The sequence below is a fragment of the Salmo salar genome, chromosome ssa03 (genome assembly GCF_905237065.1).
Source record: "Salmo salar chromosome ssa03, Ssal_v3.1, whole genome shotgun sequence".
NCBI lineage: Eukaryota > Metazoa > Chordata > Actinopteri > Salmoniformes > Salmonidae > Salmo > Salmo salar.
Window position 1 is genome coordinate 57046487 of NC_059444.1, and position 23535 is coordinate 57070021.

The 23535-nt window shown below is 46.2% G+C and overlaps 1 protein-coding gene across 1 annotated transcript; it reads right to left on the reverse strand.

Annotated features, from left to right (window-relative positions):
- Positions 1-1371: 1371 nt before the first annotated feature.
- Positions 1372-23044, reverse strand: LOC106600852 (collagen alpha-1(I) chain). Its single transcript, XM_014192569.2, has 47 exons — positions 22763-23044; positions 20521-20712; positions 19977-19999; positions 19700-19735; positions 18432-18524; positions 17660-17731; positions 17096-17140; positions 16528-16581; positions 15960-16013; positions 15725-15778; positions 15387-15440; positions 15078-15131; positions 14917-14961; positions 14713-14766; positions 14061-14105; positions 13868-13921; positions 13224-13322; positions 13054-13098; positions 12775-12873; positions 12574-12627; positions 12272-12379; positions 11249-11302; positions 10900-10998; positions 10657-10710; positions 10417-10515; positions 9949-10056; positions 9615-9668; positions 9446-9499; positions 9194-9238; positions 8745-8951; positions 8366-8527; positions 7986-8039; positions 7587-7694; positions 7146-7199; positions 6960-7013; positions 6425-6586; positions 6121-6228; positions 5657-5818; positions 5346-5453; positions 4967-5020; positions 4742-4849; positions 4498-4551; positions 4252-4359; positions 3880-4162; positions 3441-3631; positions 3083-3325; positions 1372-2706 (listed from the first exon to the last, which is right to left on the reverse strand). Exons 1-47 carry the CDS (start codon positions 22842-22844, stop codon positions 2560-2562), a joined length of 4350 nt encoding a protein of 1449 aa, XP_014048044.1. The 5' UTR covers positions 22845-23044; the 3' UTR covers positions 1372-2559.
- Between the last annotated feature and the right edge of the window lie 491 nt (positions 23045-23535).

The window sequence follows — 23535 nt, forward strand, 5'->3', positions numbered from 1 at the left end:
GGTCCCCACAAGGATAGTAAAACAAACATGTGTGTTGCTATGTGTGTGCTTGTGTGTGGATGTGTCTGCGTACCTGCATGTTGTCACACTTTTCTTAACATGAAGTCCAGATTGAGACAGGGTATAGAGAATATCAACAATATAGGAGAAAAATAACCTACTTATTTTTTTATTGAACAATTATAACATTGTTATAAAGATCCTTTTAGAGCGAAATTACAAGTGCATTCATTTACAGAATGAATTATCCAATTTCACAATATTCCTTCATGATTGTTCACCCACCTCCCCCCTCAAAATCTTCACGTACCCCTACCCCAGGCCACCACTCCATCTCCAAAATTGAGTACAAACTGGAAAACCAAAACAGACTAGCCTACCCGAACTATATTATTTAGCCAAAAAGCCGTTATTTGTGCTTAATATTGATATTGCATATCTGAGAAATGGGAGCCCAAAAGTTGGAATTTACAGACTAACTAAAACCCTTATAGCCCTCCGGAATTTGGGGGTAGCCGCCTACTATGCTGCTGCCTGCTGACACAACAGGGTGGACAATCGGGCCCTTTGTAAAGCCAGCTCAGGGCTAACGGGTAGAGTAGAGCCCACCTGAATAGTGTGCCTCTGAAAGGCAGAGATGGTTAGACTATGGTGCTGGGTCTCCACAACTGAACACCTATCAGAGAGAATGTCTTACGGATGGTTATCCTCTTGTATTTATTTTTCTATTTCGGATGAACTACGCTTGAAACAAATTGGATTTCAACTGTGAAGTGGTTTTGCTTTTGCCGATGGATGCGTAAACATCAATGCGTAAACTGTGGGCACGATATATTTTGTTGCATACAGAGGTGTCGCGCACCGCTGCTGTCTCCAAGGGCGCGCCAATGTGGATGGTTATCGCTGGTGGATTTACTTGACATAACAGAATGGAATATATATTTAAATCAACCCTGTCGGAAGGAGACGAACAGCGTGTGGACTGAAGTCAAATGTCTTGGATATGCATCTTCAAACTGGATTCTGCCCAGGTTAGATTTAAGTCAGAAAAAAAGGATTAAACCATTTATCTTATGTTGTAAAGGTAGAGTATTGAAGTATCCATCTTCTGTGCTGTGTTTGTACTATTGAACTGTCTTTAACTCTAACAATGGCCACCATGTGTTTTTACTTTAGCCTAATTGTTGCCTTGGACATGGTTCCACCTTAAATATTACCTGATTCTGAGGAGCATATCATTTTCAGAGGCAAACATTTCTGAGATTTTCTTTAATCTTCCTTTCAGTCAAAACAACTGTAACAGGTGCAAGCTGTGCCTCATTCAAGTCCATTGGGCAGTCAGGGAATAGTCAAGATCATGTCTGACAAACATAAGGTAGACCACTTAACATGCTTTATTTCAGCATCCAAAATAATTAAAAACATCTCAAATTTTTATACATATACAAAATAGGTACAGATCCTCTTGTTTTAATCCCCCAACGGTGTGTCTGCTTCGCTCATAATTTGATATTTCAATTTTTTCTGTGTTCAATTTTTTTCTCCAAAACCCTTCGCATAAAATAAGAAAACAAAACAAAAAAACGAAAACAATGGGGGGGTGAAAGAGGGGTACTGCTAGAAGCAATTGGACCACAAAAGGGGGGATTTCAAAACGAAACAAACAACCAAAAAGTGTCAAAAGATGTTAAAAACAAAAGACAACAAATCCACCTGCTCATTCTACACTAGACAGGGTTGTGTGCATCCTAACTACAGTATACCTCTTGCTATGCCTCTGTTGCAGAGATCTTAGCCAACACTTGAAACACATCTGTTAAGACTGACATCAAGATAATCTGCTAATTTAGCACCTAAGGTCCTGCAAGCAAGAATGACAACATAATAGCACAATTTCGATCACCCTCCATTGTCAGGACCTCATGAAGAATAGCACCTTTTGCAGCTGTTACTTACAACCATACTTCTGCCGTGTAAAATCTAACCTGGGTTTAACTAACACTGGGTAACGTGGATTTCTTTTTTGAGGTAGCCATAAGATTAAAAAAGAAGTTGAACCCATGTCTCTAATGCTGCTTTCGTGTGACTTCAGAAGGAACAACAACTGCTTCTCCAGGTGGGTACAACAACAAGACACTTCACTGTCATTTTTAAGATTTATTTGACATCACCTGAAAGTGGTACAAAGCATTTGGTTTTCTTTTTCATTGTCCTTCCGCAGTGGTAAAAAAGTCACCTGTATCTGGGATGTTTTTTTTCTGTCAAACTCCAGGGGGGATTTTACACTTTACAAGTATATATTATTTTCTTTTTGCCAGTGAAACCATTGAGTCTTCTAAAGTATCCTCGGTGTTGATGGTGGTGGTAATAGTGGTCTCAAAAAAGCTTGATGACACACAACCACTGTCTTCAGAAGTGCGGTTTTAAGCAAGTGGACCATTTTTGAACGGCCAAATGAAACTCTAGGGTTTTTTAAATGCATAGAAAAGGGTTGAGAGGGATGACTGCTAGAAAAAAAACATACACACACACGAACAATTTCAAGTCCAGATTTCTTTTTTACAAGAAGCAGACTGGGCCAACTTCAATGCCAAATTCCTGATTGGGTGCACCAACGTCCATAGGAGCGATGTCAATAATAGGCAGACGGGATGTTTTCGTTGTCTTGTAGTCGATGACTGTCTTGCCCCATGCACCAGTGTGCGACTGTGATGTGAAAGAAGATGAAAAAGGCACAATCAGAATCCATAGTTGCGTTTCCTAATCAATTTAAAATCATTCCCTCCCATCCCCCTGTCAAAAGATGGCTCCTGGAAAAAGCCCTTTATACCAAGGGATGAGGAATATCATCCCAGATCACAAAGCCCCTCACATCAAACCCTCATCTGCTTCCAACTAGTGACCCTTGTCCTACATTAACACCATAATCCCAAAAGCCCTTTCCAATTCTCTTTCCTCTTTTAGAGGCGAGAATTCTCTCTCAAACCATCCCTGAGAGGAAGGATTCTTTCTAGAGAAGTTCCTGAGCGGACACAGCCTAAGATACAGCAGAGAGTAGGTAACAGCCGGAAGGAGGACTCACCGTGCAGCCGTCCTCGGTGACGCTGTATGTGAAGCGGCTGTTGCCCTCGGCTCTGATCTCGATCTCGTTGGAGCCCTGGAGAAGCAGGGACTTCTTCAGGTTGCCGGACTGCTGGTCCATGTAGGCGATGCTGTTCTTGCAGTGATATGTGATGTTCTGGCTGGCCTCAGTGGCCATAAGGCGCAGGAAGGTCAGCTGGATGTTAACATCCTGAGCGCTGGAGCCCTCACTGCCATACTCGAACTGTGAGGGAGAGGAGAAAGATTGGAGTTAGCATCAAGGACTCGTCATCCGAGAGAATGGTGCGATTAGGGTCCTCTTTTCCCAACAGCCCAGATTGTCGCGCCGATGTTCTCACCTGGAAGCCATCGGTCATTGCCTCGCCGAACCAGACGTGCTTCTTCTCCTTGATGTTCTTACTGGTGTACCAGCTCTTCTTGGGGATATCAGCCTCGATGGGGTAGACGCAGGTCTCGCCGGTCTCCATGTTGCAGTAAACCTTGATGGCATCCTGGGTGCAGCCCTGGTCGGGGTCGATCCAGTACTCGCCTGCATGGAGAAGAGAGTGGATCGCGTCAAGAACATCCAATGTGATTGTGGTTGTTTTGAGACTCCACAGACAGCAAGACTCAACAGAAACTAAAATAGCTTGTGTCTACTGAAGATGTCTTTACACACTATGCCAAAGCTTGTCAGAACCAATACAGCTCCATGCTTTCCTCAAAGCCAAGCAATTTCTTGACTAATGATGAGCGAGCAACCGTAGTCTAGAATGGGTCTATGACTCTCCAACTCACCGCTCTTCCAGTCGGGGTGGCACATCTTCAGGTCTCTGCAGGTGCGGGCAGGGTTCTTCTTGGTGCCCTCGGGAGAGCGGATGTTCTCAATCTGCTGGCTCAGGCTCTTGAGGGTGGTGTCTACCTCCAGGTCACGGTCGCGCATCACGTTGGCGTCGTCGGCGCGGAAGTGACGGAAGGGATCGGGGGCCTTCTCCTGAGCGGGCTGAGCAATGAAGCCCATGTCGAATCCACCGCCGGGAGGTCCGGGGGGGCCAGGGGGACCGGGAGGGCCAGGGGGTCCCTATATGTGGAGGAAGTATAAGGGATCAGGATGTGAAGAAGAATAAGTAGCAAAATATATCGATTTTGAAGTGGTTGAAAGTGACTTACGGAGGGTCCCATCTCTCCAGAGCGACCACGGGGTCCGGGAGGTCCGATGGGGCCGGGCAGACCGCTCATACCATCCTTACCGGCGGCACCAGCAGATCCAGAAGGTCCCTAGTGTAGGGAGAGCCAAAGCTTAATACGACAGTGTAGACTATCCACATCATGTTGTCACCAGAGAAGTGATCCACAGTCATAACGTTGCTATGCTGATAGTTGTGTGACCGTTGTCATAATGTGGGTCATACTCACTCTAGGTCCAGCGGGGCCAGAAGCTCCAGCAGGTCCTGACTCTCCAGATTGTCCCTATGGGCAGAAACAACAGATTTAGGTGCCTATTGCATCAAACAACATTACAGGGAGAAGGTTGATTTTTCCCACTTGCTAGGTTCTGTGTTATCTCTTCCTTGTGTGTAGCGACCCATTTCCCTTGTTTCTGCTGGAGTCACTTGTGTGTTGTTATTATTGTTGATTCGTAATCAGTAGGGGTACTCACAGAGGGGCCAGGGGGTCCCTGCATGCCAGTGAATCCTCTGTGTCCCTTCATGCCTCGCTCTCCAGCCTCGCCAGCCTCTCCCTTGTCTCCACGAGCTCCAGCGGGTCCCTGGGTGGGAAAAGGACAGGTGTGTTCAGTATACCCTTTCCTCAGACTCAGAGTGGAAGAGCAGATATTGTATTCATCGTGATGGTTTTATGAATTTGTGATGGAGTATATACGTACAGATGGGCCACGGGGACCAGCAGGGCCAGCAATACCAGCGGGGCCAGCAGGACCCTGAAGAAGAGAGAAAGGGAAAGAGAGATAAAGAGATTATGACAATCAATTCAATTGATAATCCCAACTCGATGGCATGTCATAAAGACTATGTAGCTCAACTACTAGGAGCTCCAGCATATGCTGTATTCTAACAGGACTACAAACTAAGACCTCAACCCCTTCTAGAGCCTTAACTAGTTACTGTGCGACGGGCGGCCATTTTGAGGCAACAACAGTTTTCAACATACAGTAAGGTCTCTGAATATTATCAAGTCTGAATTGCATCCAGTTATGTATTCCTCGTCAGTCTAAGGGAGTAATGGCTGAGGATCTGGACACTTACAGACTCTCCACGGTCACCAGACTTTCCAGCAGGGCCGACGGGTCCAGGGGCACCAGGGGGCCCGGGGGCACCGGAAGCACCGGCAACACCAGACTCACCACGTTCTCCCTATAGGCAAGACAGAGGGGAACAGAGACGGGTCAAGAGAAGATCAAACTCCTGACATAATCCCAATACTTTACAGTATGTGATGCCTATTTCAGCCATGCAAGTAGTCGTGTAATGGTGCCCAGTGTAGATTGTCTACAGGCTGGTTCCCAAAGTGAAGGGTTAACTCTGTCTTGAGGACAGTGTACGAGCATAGCTCTCACCTTGGGTCCAGCAGCACCATCGCGACCAGAAGATCCCTCATTACCAGGAGTTCCCTCACGACCAGGCTCACCAGGTGCTCCAGCCAGTCCAGGGGGTCCCATGGGTCCGGGGGGTCCACGCTCACCAGATGGGCCACCAGGTCCCTGCTTGCCAGGCTCTCCCTAAAGCAGGAAACAGAGAACAGGGTTAGACCTCAATCATAACACCGGAGTACCACTACTGAAGTAGCGCCATGACAACTACACTGTATGAATAAGCTACTGCAAGAGCGTTGCACTTGTCGGCTGCCATCTTGGCAGCGATAGCACAGAGGGCCTTTAGCATCATTGCGGCAGGCTTATAGACCACCTAGTCACTGCCTTATTGAAAACGAGGGATATCCACCGTGAACGCTGTCTCCTCTGCAAAAGCCTAACGCCCTTTAATGTGAAGTTCTAGAACTATAGCACTCTGAGGCACTGACCAGTTGTCCGGCGAGGCCGGGGAAACCGCGCTCGCCTCTCTGTCCGGGCAGACCAACAATACCACGCTGTCCACCAATACCCTGAGGTCCAGGAGTTCCAGAGGGTCCCTGTAGGAGAGAAGAAGAGAAAGAGAGAATAGGTCATTGAGGTGTCCCTTTTCTAAAGCGTCAGATCTGAACTCCAGCGGCGTGTGTTACAGGTGCACTCCAAAAGGTGTATTCGTATTGTTCCCTCTTGTCAGTTTAGGGGTCAGAGTGTTACTTTGTTAGGGTGACAGTGACAGCCAAAAAAAGGGGTACTTACATTGGGACCATCTCCACCAGGCTGTCCCTTCTCTCCCTGGGCACCAGGGGGTCCAGCAGCGCCAAGCTCACCAGGACGACCGGCGGGACCAGTCTCACCACGGTTACCCTTCTGTCCTTCCTTTCCACCAGGGCCTGGGGGTCCGGGGGGTCCGTTGTTGCCCTGAAAGAAAGAGGAGAGGATGGTTGAGTATGAGATGAGGCTGAAGTTGACCGAATAAACCTGTATCAATGGCTGTTATCGATGACAGTATTGGGATCAACCAAATGTTAAGCTAACGCCTAGCTAGATGCCTGTTTGGGCATCAGGCAATGCCGTTATGTCTTGGGTTGGTTGCACAATAACATGTTGTATTGATAGTTGTGCTGTTGTATTGTGGGATTGCTGTCTTAAGCTATTATCGAGCTGTTTGCTTGCTTAGTGTTAGCCTATGGTTAAATCTGGAACCAGCGGCCAGATCCAGGGTATTGACTGGTATATTGATGGAGGATGGACATGGTTCAGTTCGAATGGTGGTAGAGAAAGAAGCACTTACAGATGGGCCGGGAGGTCCAACTCTACCAGCAGCACCGGGGAAACCAGTGGCACCCTAAGGAGAGAAAGAGAGGCACTGGTCAACCTAGTGTATCAGATTGGGAAGCATGATTCTACTTTACAAATGCTATCTTTTACAGTCAGACAGATGAGAGATGTTGGGAGGATAAGATATAAAGCTACTTACAGGGGGACCAGCAGCACCACGGGCGCCCTTAGCTCCGGTGTTTCCAGCGGGACCCTGTGTGGATACAGCAGTGCTTCAGTCAGTAAGCAAGAGCAATCCAAACATCTCTGTAATACTGTGGTCTTACCGGGTAGACCAATATAACAGCGCTCCAGCTGAAGTCACTGAGAGTACCCGCTGCAGGGCTATGATAGTGGAATTCATTTGAATGACTTTTAATGCATATCAATAAAGAACTATATCATAATATATGCCATTTAGCAGATGCTTTTATCTAAAGTAACTTACAGTCATGCGTGCATACATTTCACATGTGGGTGGTCCCGGGAATCAAACCCACTATCCTGGCATTGCAACTGCCATGCTCTACCAATTGAGCTACAGAGAACCATTTAAGATGGGTCAGGGTGGGTACCCAGTGGTCAGTCCCACGTGTTATACCTGAGGTCCAGGGGCTCCAGTAGGTCCAGCGGGTCCTTGGGCACCACCGTCACCCTTGGCACCGTTATCTCCAGCCTCTCCCTTAGCACCAGGCTGACCATCACCACCCTGAAGGAGAAGAGAGAAGAAGAAGTGATTGAGTGAATGTAGAGTAGATTAGTGTTGAGGTTCATCTAGACTGGATGCTATGGTAAGATAAGCCGGTCTCCTTTAACGTCAACGAATTCAATTTAGAATTGTCATAGTGTGCGAGATGTTACGAGTCATCATCTTGATTGACAACCGATGTCTGTTTGAATTGGCAGCTGATTTCTGAGTGAATTGAGAAGTGTTTTCTGTGTGAATTGAGAAGTGATTTCTGCGTGAAATGAGGACAGGTAAAGAGGTGTGTGTACTTACAGGAGGCCCAGCGAATCCAGCGGGTCCGGGGGCACCAGACTCACCGCGCTCACCCTGGGAGAGAAGGTTAGGGTTAGTCAGACCAGGAGTGTGTTACAGGTCAGGGACTAGCATCACATGAGTGTGGGTAAGTTCTTTCTTCTATACGCCTTTATTTCTACTTAAGTTTCATTCTTTATTGCTCGCTTTGGTGCTCGGTGTGTTCCGGCACCATTTTTACTTTGCTTCATGCATTGTGGCAATGTGGTCTCTATTTGAAGCTTCAAGACTAACTCCCATAGAGCGATGCCCCGTGGTATGGATGCATGGGGAGCTATGTTTTTAGGTCTTTGTGTCATGTCTGTGGTGAGATGGTGACAGGCTGGGCCTGAGGTACTCACAGGTGCACCACGGGCACCAGAAGGTCCAACAGCTCCAGGAGCGCCAGTCTCTCCCTTATCACCAGGAGAGCCAGCAGGGCCGTTGGGTCCGATGGGGCCAGTCATACCACGGGCACCATCCTTACCACCGGCGCCATCAGCACCCTTGACTCCTTGGTCACCCTGTCAAACACAAGAGTAGCTGAATTAGTATTGTACGCTGTGGGTTATACAGATACCGAGATGGATGGACTCAGGCAAGTCCACTGTAATGCAAGTGGAAGTTTGGATGGATGGAGGGTATGCCACTGAGTGCCACAGAAGTATGAAGTCAAGGCCTACTGATGAACATGAATTTAGGCATGGCGGATGATAAGTGAAGGGCGGCACCGGTACTCACTCTGTCTCCCTTCAGGCCTGGAAGACCACCAGCACCACGCTCTCCGGGCATTCCCTGCAGGCCAGGGGGTCCCTGGCCACCGGGGGCTCCTGCGGCACCAGCCTCTCCCTTAGCACCATCGTTACCAGCAGAGCCAGGAGAGCCACGGGCACCAGCGGGTCCAGATGGGCCGGGGGCACCACGCTCACCGGGGAAACCTCTGTCACCCTGGGGTACGGAGAGAAGAGAGGACATCAGCTTTGGTTCCGGAGCATCACATCACATGTATATAAGATGAAGGATGTTTTCGATGTCAATGCTAATGTTTTTAGCCTGGGTCGGCTGGGTGCTAGTCTGTTGCTGCTTTAGCCTTTAGCCGTTGTCTAGTTTGGCTAGGCCGCTGGGCTACAGTGTAGCTGTAGCAGTCTACCACTCAGGAAGTGATGTCATTATTATTCTGGGATACTCACTCTGGATCCAGCAGAACCAGGGGCACCACCCTCACCGGGCAGACCCTAGACAGGAGAGAGAGAGAGAGAGAGAGAGAGAGAGAGAGAGAGAGAGAGAGAGGATATTAGAGATCACAATTAGAGATTTGAGATTAGCATTGTCAAGTCACAAATCTTGTCAGGAAGTCAAGTGTCATGTAGTGATGAGTACCAAGGACAAGGCATGGGGCAGTGAGTGACACCAAAGATGCTGTACTCCTGTAGTATTCTTACCTGCTCTCCGGGCTTGCCAGTCTCACCAATAGCACCTTGGGGTCCTGGAAGTCCCTGTTATACAAAGAGACAAGTGAGAGACAGGTGAGGCAAGGGCCAGAGGTCCTGAAGTAGGAGGAGATCTGTGATTGGTCAGATGCTGATCATTTCCCATAGTTCAATGCTGTACCTGGAATCCAGGGGGGCCACCGGCTCCCTGCTCGCCTCGCTCTCCAGCAGGTCCCTATGAGGAGGAGAAGAAGGAGGAGAGTTGGTTAGGAACATTAGTGTGATCGGCATAATGGTGGGTGCTACACCTTGGTAGTGGATGGAGTTACCCCCATATAATGTAAGCAAAAGTGGTGTTGCAATCTCCTAGGAGATTCCATGCTGGCTTGTATTAGTGATAGTGTGTTTGCTTGTGTGCAAGTGTGACGTAGTGCAGGTAATACTGAAGAATGTTGTCCTCAAAGCTTCGGGGAGAATGGAAGTGAAGCATTGTGGGATGCTGAAAGTGTACTTACGGCAACACCGGGGGCACCAGGAGCACCAACATCACCATCTTTGCCGGGAGCGCCAACAGCGCCACCGGGTCCCATGACTCCTCTCTCACCAGGCTTGCCACCCTCACCCTACAGGAGAAGGCAAATACCCATTAGCTCATTTCCCATCAGAGATCAATACTGTATACTGAAACCTAGGTTTTAGGCTATGGACAACTATATCATACATTGCAGTGAAGGCTGCTGAGGTGAGAACGCCTCATAGTAATGGCTGGAATGGAGTCAACGGAATGGTATCAACCACATGGAAACCATATGTTTGATACCATTCCATTGACTCCATTCCACCCACTGTTACGAGCCTTCCTCCCCCTCAGCAGCCTCCACTGATACATTGTGTTTCCTCGCAACTTCAGATCACATTTCTCGAATTAGCCCATAAAATACTGCGCCCGAATGAGAGCAGCGCGAGAGAGAAGGGTTACTCACAGCGGCTCCCTTAGGTCCGGGGAATCCCATGACTCCGGGCTGGCCTCTGGCTCCAACGGGGCCGGGAGGTCCGGGGCGACCATCTTGACCACCAGCTCCCTGTCACAGAGGAGGGTAGAGAGTCAGTGACCACAGTGAAATTGGGTGAAGTAGCCATAGGTCTTCATCTTTATCAGTGTCTTTCAGTGTCGTTGAATCGGTGCTGTGAGGGTCAGGTGAATCTGTAGCTGAGGAACTTACAGAGGGGCCAGTCTTGCCATCGGGACCAGGGCTGCCAGGGCTACCAGTCATACCCTAGAGATGGGGGGGGGGGCAAAGGTGAGAGGGCAAAGGTCAGGTACATAACATATCTTGATATGCCACATTAACATGAATATATTGGTTCCATTCTTCTAGTATCTATTAGTTGTGGAGTAACTATCCAACAATGATAGAGCATAACAAATGTCCAGCGATCTGAGACCGATCCCCTGTCTTACTCACCTTGGATCCAGGCATACCAGGCTCGCCGTTGCGGCCAGGCTCACCAGTGTTACCCTTAGCTCCAGCAACTCCGGCGCCACCACGCTCACCGGGGCCACCCTGTGATGGAGGGAGAGAGAGAGAGAGAGAGAGAGAGAGAGAGATGGAGAGATGAGTTTGCTGTACTTAGCTAGTGACCATAGCATGTAGCAACGTTTGGTGGTGTACTGTAGTATATACATTTGAACAAGTGGGTGGGTGTTGCAGGTGTGTATGTGTGTCTGTTCCAGGTATGTGTGTGTGTGTGTGTGTGTGTGTGTGTGTGTGTGTGTGTGTGTGTGTGTGTGTGTGTGTGTGTGTGTGTAGTCACCTTGGGACCAGCAGCTCCATCAGCACCAGGGAAACCGCGGCTACCAGGGCCGCCCTGTAGGGGGCGACAAACACAACACAGGTCAATACCTCAACACTGTCACTCAGTCAGTGCCACAACATTACTGCTACCTCAGCACCATAACACAACCATTCAGTAACACCACATTACTGCTCAGCGCTCACAGCCCTCTGGTGGCCAAATGAGGTGAAACATCAGGGAGAGGGCGACAGTTACATTTAGCTGACTGGGAACCAGAGAGGTTGTTAGCTAGATATTGGTTCCAACGAGCTAAGCCTTCATAAGTCGAAATGTGATTATTTATGTGATGGAATAGTCATAGAGATATCATCGCTGTGTATGCGTGTGCCAACGCTAGCTGTACTGTTGAGGAAGTAAGCAATGTATAAAAAGACAAATGCTCAAGTTCTTGTATCGCACTCCCCTACTGACCCAGTTCCTATAGTTGATTTAATGCATCATATTGGATGGCTCAAACACCATCATTTTGATGGGTATGGGGCAGGAATGCAATGGTGGTTCTTTGGAAGAGGAAGACAGTGGATTTTGGAGGCCTACAACACAGTTTAGTGAGGCAGGGGGAGGGTAATCTAAAACTAGGACATCAGAGGACATGTGGCGTAAGAGGACAGTCAAACTGGCTGTCCTAAGAGTAAGGAGTAAGAGGACAGTCAAACTGGCTGTCCTAAGAGTAAGGAGTAAGAGGACAGTCAAACTGGCTGTCCTAAGAGTAAGGAGTAAGAGGACAGTCAAACTGGCTGTCCTAAGAGTAAGGAGTAAGAGGACAGTCAAACTGGCTGTCCTAAGAGTAAGGAGTAAGAGGACAGTCAAACTGGCTGTCCTAAGAGTAAGGAGTAAGAGGACAGTCAAACTGGCTGTCCTAAGAGTAAGGAGTAAGAATCCCTAGAGAAGGAAGTAGAGAGGGAGAGAGAGAGAGGGACAGAGGGAGAGAGGAGGAGTATGATGAAGAGGGGACAGTGTGTGACTATCTGGGGTACTTACGCGCTCGCCGGGGGCTCCACGGGCACCAGCAGCACCGGGCTCACCACGGGACCCTCTCTTGCCTTCCTCACCAGCAGGGCCGGCGGGTCCCTGGACTCCAGCGGGGCCCTGGGTAATGGAGAAACAAGATAGAGGTCAGAGAAATGGAGGGTGGCAAGGCATTGTGCTGAGATGTGGATCAGTACAGTGGTAGAGTTCAGACACATATAGACTGCTGACAGAGTATGTGGATACAGTGTCCGTGGTATGGGTGACTTGGTGGATCGTATTTGACCAAAGAGGAAGTCAAAAGGTGTACTTACAGACTCTCCCTTAGCACCAGCCTCTCCCTTGGCTCCAGTAGCACCAACCTCACCCTAGGTTGAAGAAACAACAAACATCATTATCAGAATCCACACTCAATGGTCTGTGCATTCTGACCAAGTTATAACAGCAAGTTAAGATATTATATATATATATATACACAATATTTAGTGATGGAAGTCAGAGAGAGCTGGACTTACAGTGTTACCCTTGGGTCCGGGAGCTCCACCAGCACCCTGGGGTCCGGGGGGTCCACGGGGTCCAGGGAAGCCAGGAGCGCCAGCAATACCAGCAGAACCCTAAAGGAGGCAGCAGAGAGACAACAATCATTATACTTCCTGGATTCATCATCACTGAGAGACCAGTCAGTGACAACAATATTGGTTATTTCCAAAGTTGAACTCTAACAAATACCAAGACAAACCAATGACAACTAAAATGGCTAGTTCACTGAGGAGTGGGGTGAGGTGTAGACTTACAGGGGCACCCTTGGTACCGGGGTTTCCATCAGCACCGTTGTTTCCCTACAAGAGACACAAACCAATGGGTTAGAGGGGAAAGTCTCTCACAAGGATAGCAAATGTAACTTCAAGTCTCCCACACAGTCCAGAGGTGTATTTCACTAGAGGTTTCTGAGGGTGAGACTCACAGCAGGGCCAGCAGCGCCAGCGGGTCCTGGGTTACCAGCCTCTCCACGGGATCCCTGGGGTCCCTCGCCACCACGAGCTCCCTGGGCACCAACCTCTCCCTGTTGGGGTGAAGATAGATATGGTCAGGGCAAGAACAGAAAGAACATGGAACTAGTATTGTACTAGTACTACCCTACACAAGTACTACTCTAGTAGTACTACTACTACCAAGTGAAGTACTAGTGTACTATACTACCCTACTACCTAGTACTTCCCTATGGTAGTACTGTACTAATACTCGACTATGCTGCCATTCAATAGAATCATATCCACATATAAATCAATGTGACCTCTGAAGGTCACATGGCATGGCACAATCACAATAGTGAAGCTGGATATACTTTCAACTGGCAGTCAACTACACACGGTTTCATGCATGGTGCAAATGGATACCACTATCTTGGAAACCCAGCAGTATGTAGATTACTATTACCATTGTTGTTTTGTTGTTTTCTTTTGTGCTAGAATGGATGTACTGTATGTTTTATCTCATCTACCTCTCCAAATACGGCTCCCTGGGAAAGAACTAGAGGTGAGGGTAGAGGGGAGAGGATAGAAGGTATACAGGTGTGTGAACACGGATAGGTGCCAGTTGATATCTTACCTTGGCTCCGGGGCCACCGGGGAAACCGGGGGCACCAGCGGGGCCAGTGGGGCCCTAGAATACAAGAAAACAAGAGAGAGAGAGGATTGAGTTAGTGTCTAAATCATGAATACTGCATAAGTGAGCTTGTGTACCAATATGTTTCTGTTGATGGTTGTGTATGTGTGAATAGATAGCTGGCGTTAGTACTTACAGGAGGACCAGCAGCACCAGCAGCACCATCGTTACCACGAGCACCCTGCAGGAGAGAAAGATACAAAGAGAGAGAGGCACAACTGGGTCAGATGCAACCAGCTACCACCCTTCAGGGTCCAATTCAAATATGGCTGAACTGTAAACATGAATTGTAAACAAACAAAATGGCTGACCCTTCAATGTCAGAATCCAACATGACACTGTAAAACGAATTAACTGACATACTGAATTTTTAGAACATATCAAATATGGCTTCCTACTGAGGCCAGTATGCAAGGCTGTACAAGGCTTATGTTCAACAATATAGGACATTCAGGCAAATCAGTTTGTGAGGCATTTTGTAGATTGAGAGTAAGAACGGTTGTTTCCAACAAGTTAGCCCTGGACTGATCAGTAAACATCTGAAATATACAAAATTACTTGGGAAATGTGATGACCGTTGAGCTACAGGTATAGGGTCTCTGTCAATAAGACAATGTTGTGATGATGATATTGCACCCCTTGTTTATGGTTACAGGGGGTGGTGTAAAGTACTTAAGTAAAAATACTTTAAAGTACTACTATTTAGGTGTTTTTACTTTCCCTCCAGTATGACAATTGGGTACTTTTCCCACAACTGGTTACAGGGGGTGGTTGTGGGGTTGACTTACAGCAGCTCCGTTGGGACCAGCACGGCCTCTCTCACCAGGCAGACCACGGGGCCCCTAAAAGAGAGGGAGAGATAGTGGCACGGTAAGTAACCATGGCTGCCATTCACATTGCTACTGCTGCAGAATGTTAAAAATGAGTGTGATCTTCTCTCTACACTCATAGTACTGTGTAGGTCTGCTGACTAAATGGAGGCTGGGACTCACCATGGCTCCAGCGGCTCCGTTCTCACCGGATGCACCAGCCTCTCCCTGAGGAAGGACAAACGGACACAGACAGGTCAGTGAATGGGGGACGAGAGAGGGGGGAAGGGGGATTGTGTGTGATTTCAACATCAGTAGGAGAGATGGAGGAGAAGGGGTCTCACCTTGGGTCCAGCGGGGCCAGTCTCTCCCTTAGCTCCATCAAGACCGCTGAATCCCTAGAGAAGGAAGTAGAGAGGGAGAGAGAGAGAGGGACAGAGCGAGAGAGGACAAGATTAGAGAGGAAAATAGGGCAGATTGTATTGCTGCTATTTGGGAAGTATAGGCTGATGTTGCCACCAGACACTGATCCAAGATCAGTTTAACGTGCATCCCCTTCATGATTAAGGTTAGACATGGGGACGTTTAGCTGATCCTGGGTCTGCTCTGGAGAGCAACTTCTACCAGGACAGTTTGAGGGCGCGGTGACTCACTCTGTGTCCCTTGATGCCGGGAAGGCCGGGGGTTCCGGGGAATCCACGAGCTCCCTGGAGAGAAAGAAAGAAAGAAAGAAAGAAAGAAAGAAAGAAAGAAAGAAAGAAAGAAAGAAAGAAAGAAAGAAAGAAAGAAAGAAAGAAAGAAAGAAAGAAAGAAAGAAAGAAAGAAAAAAAAGAGGGCGAGTTATGATGGCTTAACGTCCCTTCAAGTATATGAGATGTCTCATGGTGTCTGACCATTAGGTGCTATTGCTCTTGAGACTAACGTTCTAGAGTGAGTGTAGGATGGAGTATGGAGTAACATAAGGTGACATTAGAATGACATTGTGACTCACCTGTGGGCCGGAAGCTCCACGCTCACCGGGGCGACCAGGCTTGCCAGACTCACCCTGGATGGGAAGAGGGTAGGAAGGAGGGAAGGAAGGAAGGAGAGGGATGGAGAGCAGGAGACAAGGTGAGGAATAAATTATGCTCCAAATCCATCCCCTTTATGAATATCTTACCCAGAAATTGTCCTGGGACATAGATGTTAAATGGTCGATTTTAATGATGGATATCTTGGTGACTTACATCATCTCCGTTCTTGCCAGGGGGACCAGCAGGACCACGGGGACCCATGGGACCCTGTAAGAAATAAACCACTGGGTGAGAAGGCTGTGTGTGTGCGTGAGATTTCTTGATATGAGAAATATCATTACAATTTGTCAGTAATGGAAATAATCTAGGATCATTTGTCCTTAATCTAGAAACTATAATTAATAGGTAGGTAAGTCAAAATACTATTGGAAGGTGGTGATGTGTGTGTGTGTGTGTGTGTGTGTGTGTGTGTGGGGGGCTACATTAACATACATTGGTGACCCTGTGACCTTAGTGGAGTCCATTCCAAGCATCAGGCTGGGGCAAGGCCTATGCAGCAGGTAATGGGTGGCTTAGTATTCTGGAGGTTGTTTGGAAGTTTTTTTTTTAAGTGTAGCTATTATATATTGATTTATTTCCTGCTTTTTGACATTGTATTGCCCTGCAGAATATGGTGTAGAATTTAGTTCAAAGTGTGTGTTTATGAGGGATTCAGATACTGAGATGATATTGAGATGGTGGTGTATCATTTTCTGGAAAATTCTGGGAACGAGATACTCACGGAAGAACCAGCCTCACCAGGCTCACCAGGGGGGCCAGTGAAACCCTGAGGTCCCTGTAGGGGGAGACAAAGAGACAATGTCAGACTATGACGTTCATCCATCCAAAAAACAACATTGTTTAATTCTGTTGTCAATGGGCTATGAGCATATGGAACAATGAGTCCTGTGGGTAAAACATTCCCACAGTCATTATAGTTATCGAAGACTGAAACTGAATGTAACAACAACAAAAAACAGAACAAAAAAGCAATACAAATAGTCTAAAAGTAAAGCCAATGACAGACACTAGGAGCTAACGAAAACTAAAATAAAATTGACAAGAACTAAAAAGATACTAAATAGAAATGGTCAGGAACCTATCAAATGAAACAAAGTTTACATACAGCCATATATGCTTAAAAAAAAAACACACCTACAATTAAACAACTCGAGAGCGACTTCAACTCCCATCATGCAATTCATCTAGGGTCATAAACTGACCTCTTTTTGACCGTTGACCCGAGGTCTCTTCCCCTACATGACAAATGCCATTTAAACAGCTAGAACACAATGGGAAGGGATACTTACACTTGAGCCAGGAGGTCCTGGGGGACCACGGGGACCCATGGGGCCCTGTCAATCAAAAGGAAGAGAAACAATCAGTCAATTATTGACCAATCACATCAGTCTTCCCATTAGAATATATCTTTGAGAAGGAGCCAACTGACCAAAGGATCAACCAAAGGGTGGGTGGGCGAGAGTTAGATTCCTCCCAAAGTATACATTCTAATGCCCAACAGTCGTACCATGAAGAGGGATATTAAAATAGTGGTATCAGTAACTTTTCAAGGCATCTACACAGTGGTAACAGGGAGATTATGAGTCAAAGGTTATGCAGATATCTCAAACATCTAATGTATAGTGTTAGTCGTTTATGGAATATGGAAGTACATAAGACATGAAAATATCTTCTTTTTTAAGGGATAGTATTTTCTGTGACCTATGGAGTACCACAGAGGTCAATTTGTGGGACTTCTGCTGAGCAAAAGTCTCCCATGGCCATAGTTTTCGGTAGTGCCTATACATAAAACAGATTCCACGAGCGAGTGATACTACTGGGCCAACAGGCTCTGTGTAGTTGTATGTCCGTACCATGGGGCCGGGCATGGACATGCCACCACCGCTCTTCTCATCAAAACCACCAGACATCTGAGGGGAGAAGTTCTGTACGGGAAACACAAGGGAGAGATGTGTTACAGTCAGTCAGTATTGGGAATCATGAGAACAGTGCTGCAATCTCGACATACAGTATATGGATGGGCCTAACACGGCTAGAGAATACAAGGCACTAGGCCTGTCCATATCAATGACAGATCTGTTCATATCCATTACATATCTACAGGGTGACTACCTCTCTGGCGTTCCCTAGCTGTGTTTGGCATTACCTCCCTGTCCACTCCTGGCTGGGCACTGTCCACCTGCCCTGGTGCTGAAATACAGACTGCACTGCACTCTAACCAGGATAGCTTAGCATTACACCTCCCGTGCTCTTGCCTGTACTCTTGTTGGAGGTTTATCATTATGATTTGGAGATTTCCATTCTGAATAGACTAGCACAATAGTTTCTGTTGTATTTACTGCGCTAACTGTATTTGGAGCCTGTCCAGACTACATGGAGATCAGTGAGGTTAAGATATGTGACATCATAAGAGGGTGTTGCTGTGTTCTCCTACCGGCTGTCAGAGCTAGCCACTTTCTCCCATTTCTTTCAATCTAAGTTACTAACCCACAACAGAAGCTGCCCCTAATCTCTGATCTAGGATCAGTTTCCTCTGTCTAACGCATAACCTTTCCACCTGGGTCAAAGAAGACACCGGGTCATTACTAAGTGGGCTAAATGTCCATCTTGGCCTGAGATACTTACTCCGCCGAGGCCAGGGGGTCCAGGGGGGCCTGGGGGTCCAGGAAGGCCGGGCTGGCCAGGAATACCATCGTTGCCCGGGAAACCAGGAGCTCCCTGCAGGAGAGACAAGAGAGAGGCTGGTTAGTGATAAACTATCACAGAGACATAGTAGTAGTCATTGAATATAGAAAAGGGCTTCGTTATTATCTATGGGGGATAAGGCATTAGTGAAGAGTGACAAGGGAGAAGCTAACATAGGCCTTGGGGTTGGGGTGAACTCAAGGCATATAGGCCCCTTGTATATTAGAAACAAATTGATGGGTCGTATCTGTAATACCTTCAGATTACTTGTACATTAGTCTAGCTATCTTCCTGTCCTTCCATACATCAATCTATCTATTTGTTCATCCAACTGTATAAGTATCTACCAGTCGGTCCATCCATCCATCCATCCATCCATCCAACTGATCGGAGATAAAATTACACGCACGGTCTCAGTTATAAGACAATCCCAAGTGACTTAAGTCATAAAGATTGTAACACTTCACTGTACCCACTTAAAGTATTTGGTTAGGGCCAACCAGTCACTGTCCCAGATATTGTGAGAACTACATTATTCTTCAAATTAATTTGAAATGGAGTAGAACTACTCAAGTTAAGAAATTGTATTTCTATTTCAATAAATGTACAATATATCTGCATATGCTGGCCCGATACAAATCCGCACATATCTCAAAATGCTAGTCACCAAATGGGTATCTAGACAGGTTGGGTTTTGGATTAAGTATAACATCTACACCAATTGAAGAATATGAACTGAGATCTAAATAATGAAGGTAGTGGTCGACTATTTAGCCATTTAGCTCCACTAGTAAACTCCAAAGACTCTGGATGTACATGTCTATCCATTGCCTTCGATAACAATCTAACCTTGTGTCAGACATTACCAATATAAAAGCAGAAACTACTAATGGCTAATATCTTATAGGCCAAAACTCGGCTATGAGTATTACGAGATAATACAACAGTCATGATGAGTGATATGTGCAAGATGCCTGTCCTTTAAAACTGAGACAAGAGGCACACAAGTACAAAAATATACCAGAACACAATGGCCAAATCCTAACTTGGGATACAGGTGCAAACCTTAAAACGTCCACACACCTCTGTCAAAGGAGGATCGGTGAAAGACTGTGACTTGAAGGTTTTGCATGCATCTCATGTTTGTTAGGTTTTGGCCCACCGGAAGTGAATACAAAGCATGATAGAAATAAGGAAGTGAAACGTACTGGCTCGCCCTTGGCTCCACGATCACCCTGGGGTCCCTATTTGACGGGAAAATAGTAGAATTAGGTTATGATTGTAAATGAGGATGTGGTTCTTATTGTCCTATGGCCTTACTAGTGTTGCAGTCAAGATCAAATAGTTTTGTTGCAATGATGTGTTTATAATGAATCAACAATAAAGAATACATGTAAAGTACATTTTAAACGTTAACAATAATAGCAAATCTAATTATACGTTTTATCTAATAGATAATAACAATAAGGATCATATCATATTTACCTCAACCTTTGGCTCCTGGAAGCCTATGGTAGCAACAGAAAAACAACAATTAGATTCAAATGTGAAATATCTGAAAAAATCTGAACAGTAAAAAAATGTAATATTTGTAGGGTGAATTCAAATTGTACATTAGGCCTATGCTATTAGATTTAGAACTAACAGGGGCCTACAATCTCTGAACTAGGCCTAATGAAAATGTACACAAAATGCCCAATTTGAGACTAGGTCAAAGTTGAAAGGAAGGCCAAAGGTAGTTAGGAGGTGGCAGTGGCACCAGACTGGTCATGCGCATAATATGTGCCTGGAGCACTGAATAGTATCCCATCACATTTCGGAGGAAAAGGGGAAAAAAATGACTGGTGTGATTGGAATAAAGGTAAATCCAAGTTTATTCCTCGTTGGCCATCCATAAAATGCTCTCCAACCCCTTAAAAGTAAAAGCCGAATAGTCCCTCTGAGGCCTCGAAAAACATTTCAAAACTGATTCTGGAAGCGCCTGTAACGTAAACTCCGTGAACGTTGAGTCGGGAGGAAATCGGCGTACCGTCATCGGGGCAGATGGGGCAGCATTCGTCGTGGGGGATCACTGGATTGGGGCAGTCGGATGTGTCCTCGCAGATAACTTCGTCGCACATGACTGTGCCGCTATCGCACACGCAGATCTGGCATGGCTCGGGTTTCCAGACATCTCTGTCGTTGTAGAATTGACCGTCCAACGTACAGCTGCCGGCGGTGCCTGAGAAAGATGCAGAGAGGAAATAGTTCACAACGCTGCCTTCAATGTCGACTTGGAAGGCACGGATGCCCATGTGATGACGCCTTGACCAGGTGATGTATACGAAAATGTATGTACTCACCAAGTCGCTCTGGATAAGTGTCTGATAAATCAACTCCAGTCCTCGAGTATCCCCACAGTACACATTTTTCTTGAAGCCCCAGACAAACTGACCTGATTCAACTTGTCAACTAGAATTAATCCCCAACAAATTCATTCAGGTGAGTTTGTCAGGGGCAACAACAAAAATGCGTGTGCTGTTGGGGGTACTCAAGGACTTGGGTTGAGAAACACTGTGCTAAATGACAAATGCATTTGTAATGCCTTGATTGGAATGAACAACAGGACAGAAGGCCTGGAAAACGATTAAAGTAAGGCCTATGTCCTACATTGAAACGTAAAATAGCAATCCTTGAGGGATTGCTATCCTATACTACAAAGTAGGCTCAATTAGTTACCCGGATATCTTGCTTAAATCTGAAATAACTTATTATTTTCTTAATGAACCAGAAAATGAATAACGTTAAGTATTTCAGTTTATTTTATTCAAATTAGCTGGCTAACTAATTGATCCTGCTTTGTCGTATACTCAGCAGGCTTGACTACCTCAAAATTCGTTTTGAGCATGTTTATTTATTGTTAGATATCCAACCAGACATTGCATTTCCAAAGTAAGCCCAGCTAGCGCTCGAACTAGGCCTAAATAGCCTATATTATATAGTGTATTGATGGCTAATTTGTGGTCTTCGTTTAGCTGTGGGCCCGCCAACCTGTGTCCAAAACAAAAAATGTTGGTCCACAGGAGTTACTACAATTTGACTGTAGAGGGCGAAACGGTCAGTGGAAAAGGTCCACGTCGTCAATGCTGTCCTCCAAACGCTGCTGAAATAATTGAAAACTATCGGCTTGGCAAGCACCAGCGTTTATCCCTCAGTGGAAAGTTTCCGAAGTCTGAATGTGTTTTCAATTATCATAAAAAAAATGAAAGGGGATGGTAGGGGGCGCGTCTAATGCATGTCATTGTTGGAGTTGCATGTCAGAACCACATGGTGGCGCTACTGGGCCGTAGAGCGAATTTGCACATCTGTCCGCCCCAGATGCAACTAGAAACCCTATACTCAACCAGTCTAGACAATTTGACACCATAATCCAATAGTTTAAAACGGATAATGTAGTTTGTCTATAGGTAATGCATTTAGGTTCTTATCCTTTTATCTCTCATTAGAATCAACTTTTTGTAAGTAGCTACCTAGGCCAAATAACTGAGCTTATTGCGCATGATGATGCTTTGTCCTCTCCTTCAATGTTGAGGTCACTGTAGTCTTTCCGCAAAAGTAAAACAATTATATTAGAAAATGTATAGCCTACATGTGATGAATGACTGTATCCTAGGCTACATGCCATTTAGAAAAACTAGATTTCCATCGTTCAGGAATGACCCTGATCCTTTTCTACTGGGCTGCCATTTAGCCTCAGGCTACGAATTATTGTTTAATAACCAACTGAATGCCTGTATCCTTTATTTCCAGACTGTTGAGCCATATAGGCCTATTCAATTCCACTCAATCCAATGGGCAGAGAGTTGGCATGCCTTGTAGCTTTCCCATCTGTCCCTTACATGCATTCCAATATTTCCAGCTGTTAAAATGTACCTCCAGGGCATCAAATAACGAGTGGAAGGGAAAGCCTTGGAACCTGTACCAACTCGTTCCAACGCGTGAGAAGGCCAACAAGCAATGATGCGCATACACTCTCCTCAAGTTGCAAGAGGTGGGCTATCCTTATTAATGCCACACACACAAACAACCAGGGAACCAGTCAACAATCAATAAACACTTACCACAGATAAAGAATAGAAATGTATCCTAATATGTATCTCAATGGCTCAGTCATCAGCAAACCTTGTCCCTATGAAAACCACTTTTCTCCATCAACCCACTGTCTTTCCATATGAATTTCGTTAAGACAATTACATACCAGAGGCAAGGATAGACTACAAAGTGACACTTACGATCGTCCTCGCCTTGTCCTCTTGCCAAAAGCACTGTTGCGCTGAGCAACAGCGCTAACCGAATATCCACAAAGCTGAACATGTCTAAATATTAGACATGTAGACTCTTTGAGGCGAGGGGGGAAGTTATATTTTCCGTTAGACTCCAATCATACAAGTAGGGGACCGGTCCTCTGTATTTCCAATCCAGACCCCGCAGAAAACTCCCTACTGCCTACATAAACTTTTTGCCCTGCCTTTTATATTCCAAACTTTTGGGGAGGTGCTGGCTTCACCAGAAAGCTCTAGCATGCTCATGTTCATTACAAAAAAAAGTCCCTCCTTCCATCGGTACAAAGGGGGTGTCGTAGGCACTTTTTTTCACCTTAAAGTCTCAGGAAACTTGATCTTTCTAGAAAAGGTGGAGGCTTTGTAAAAAAAAAAACATCCCATCCTGGCTTAGACAGACGACAGGCCATGACATCTCCAAAAGTCGATTGGCGAGGAGGGCCCGGATACCTAGCTCACTTTCGGTAGATTCTTCTGGGTTGCAATTAAATAGAAACGAGCTCTGCACAGGAAATTGACTTAAATTATGTTCCTTACATCGCGTGTGTGTTTCCAGGCAGATGCTATTTTGTTGTCAATATTGAATGCTTTGCAGTTGTAGCACAGTCTTACTTTTACGAGTAAAAGTGCTACATCAACTTGGGCACTAAATTGGGCACGCACTGTAAGCTCAGGAGCTGTGGTTCCGTTGCCATGTATTATTCTGTGGGGATGGGTTGGCTGTT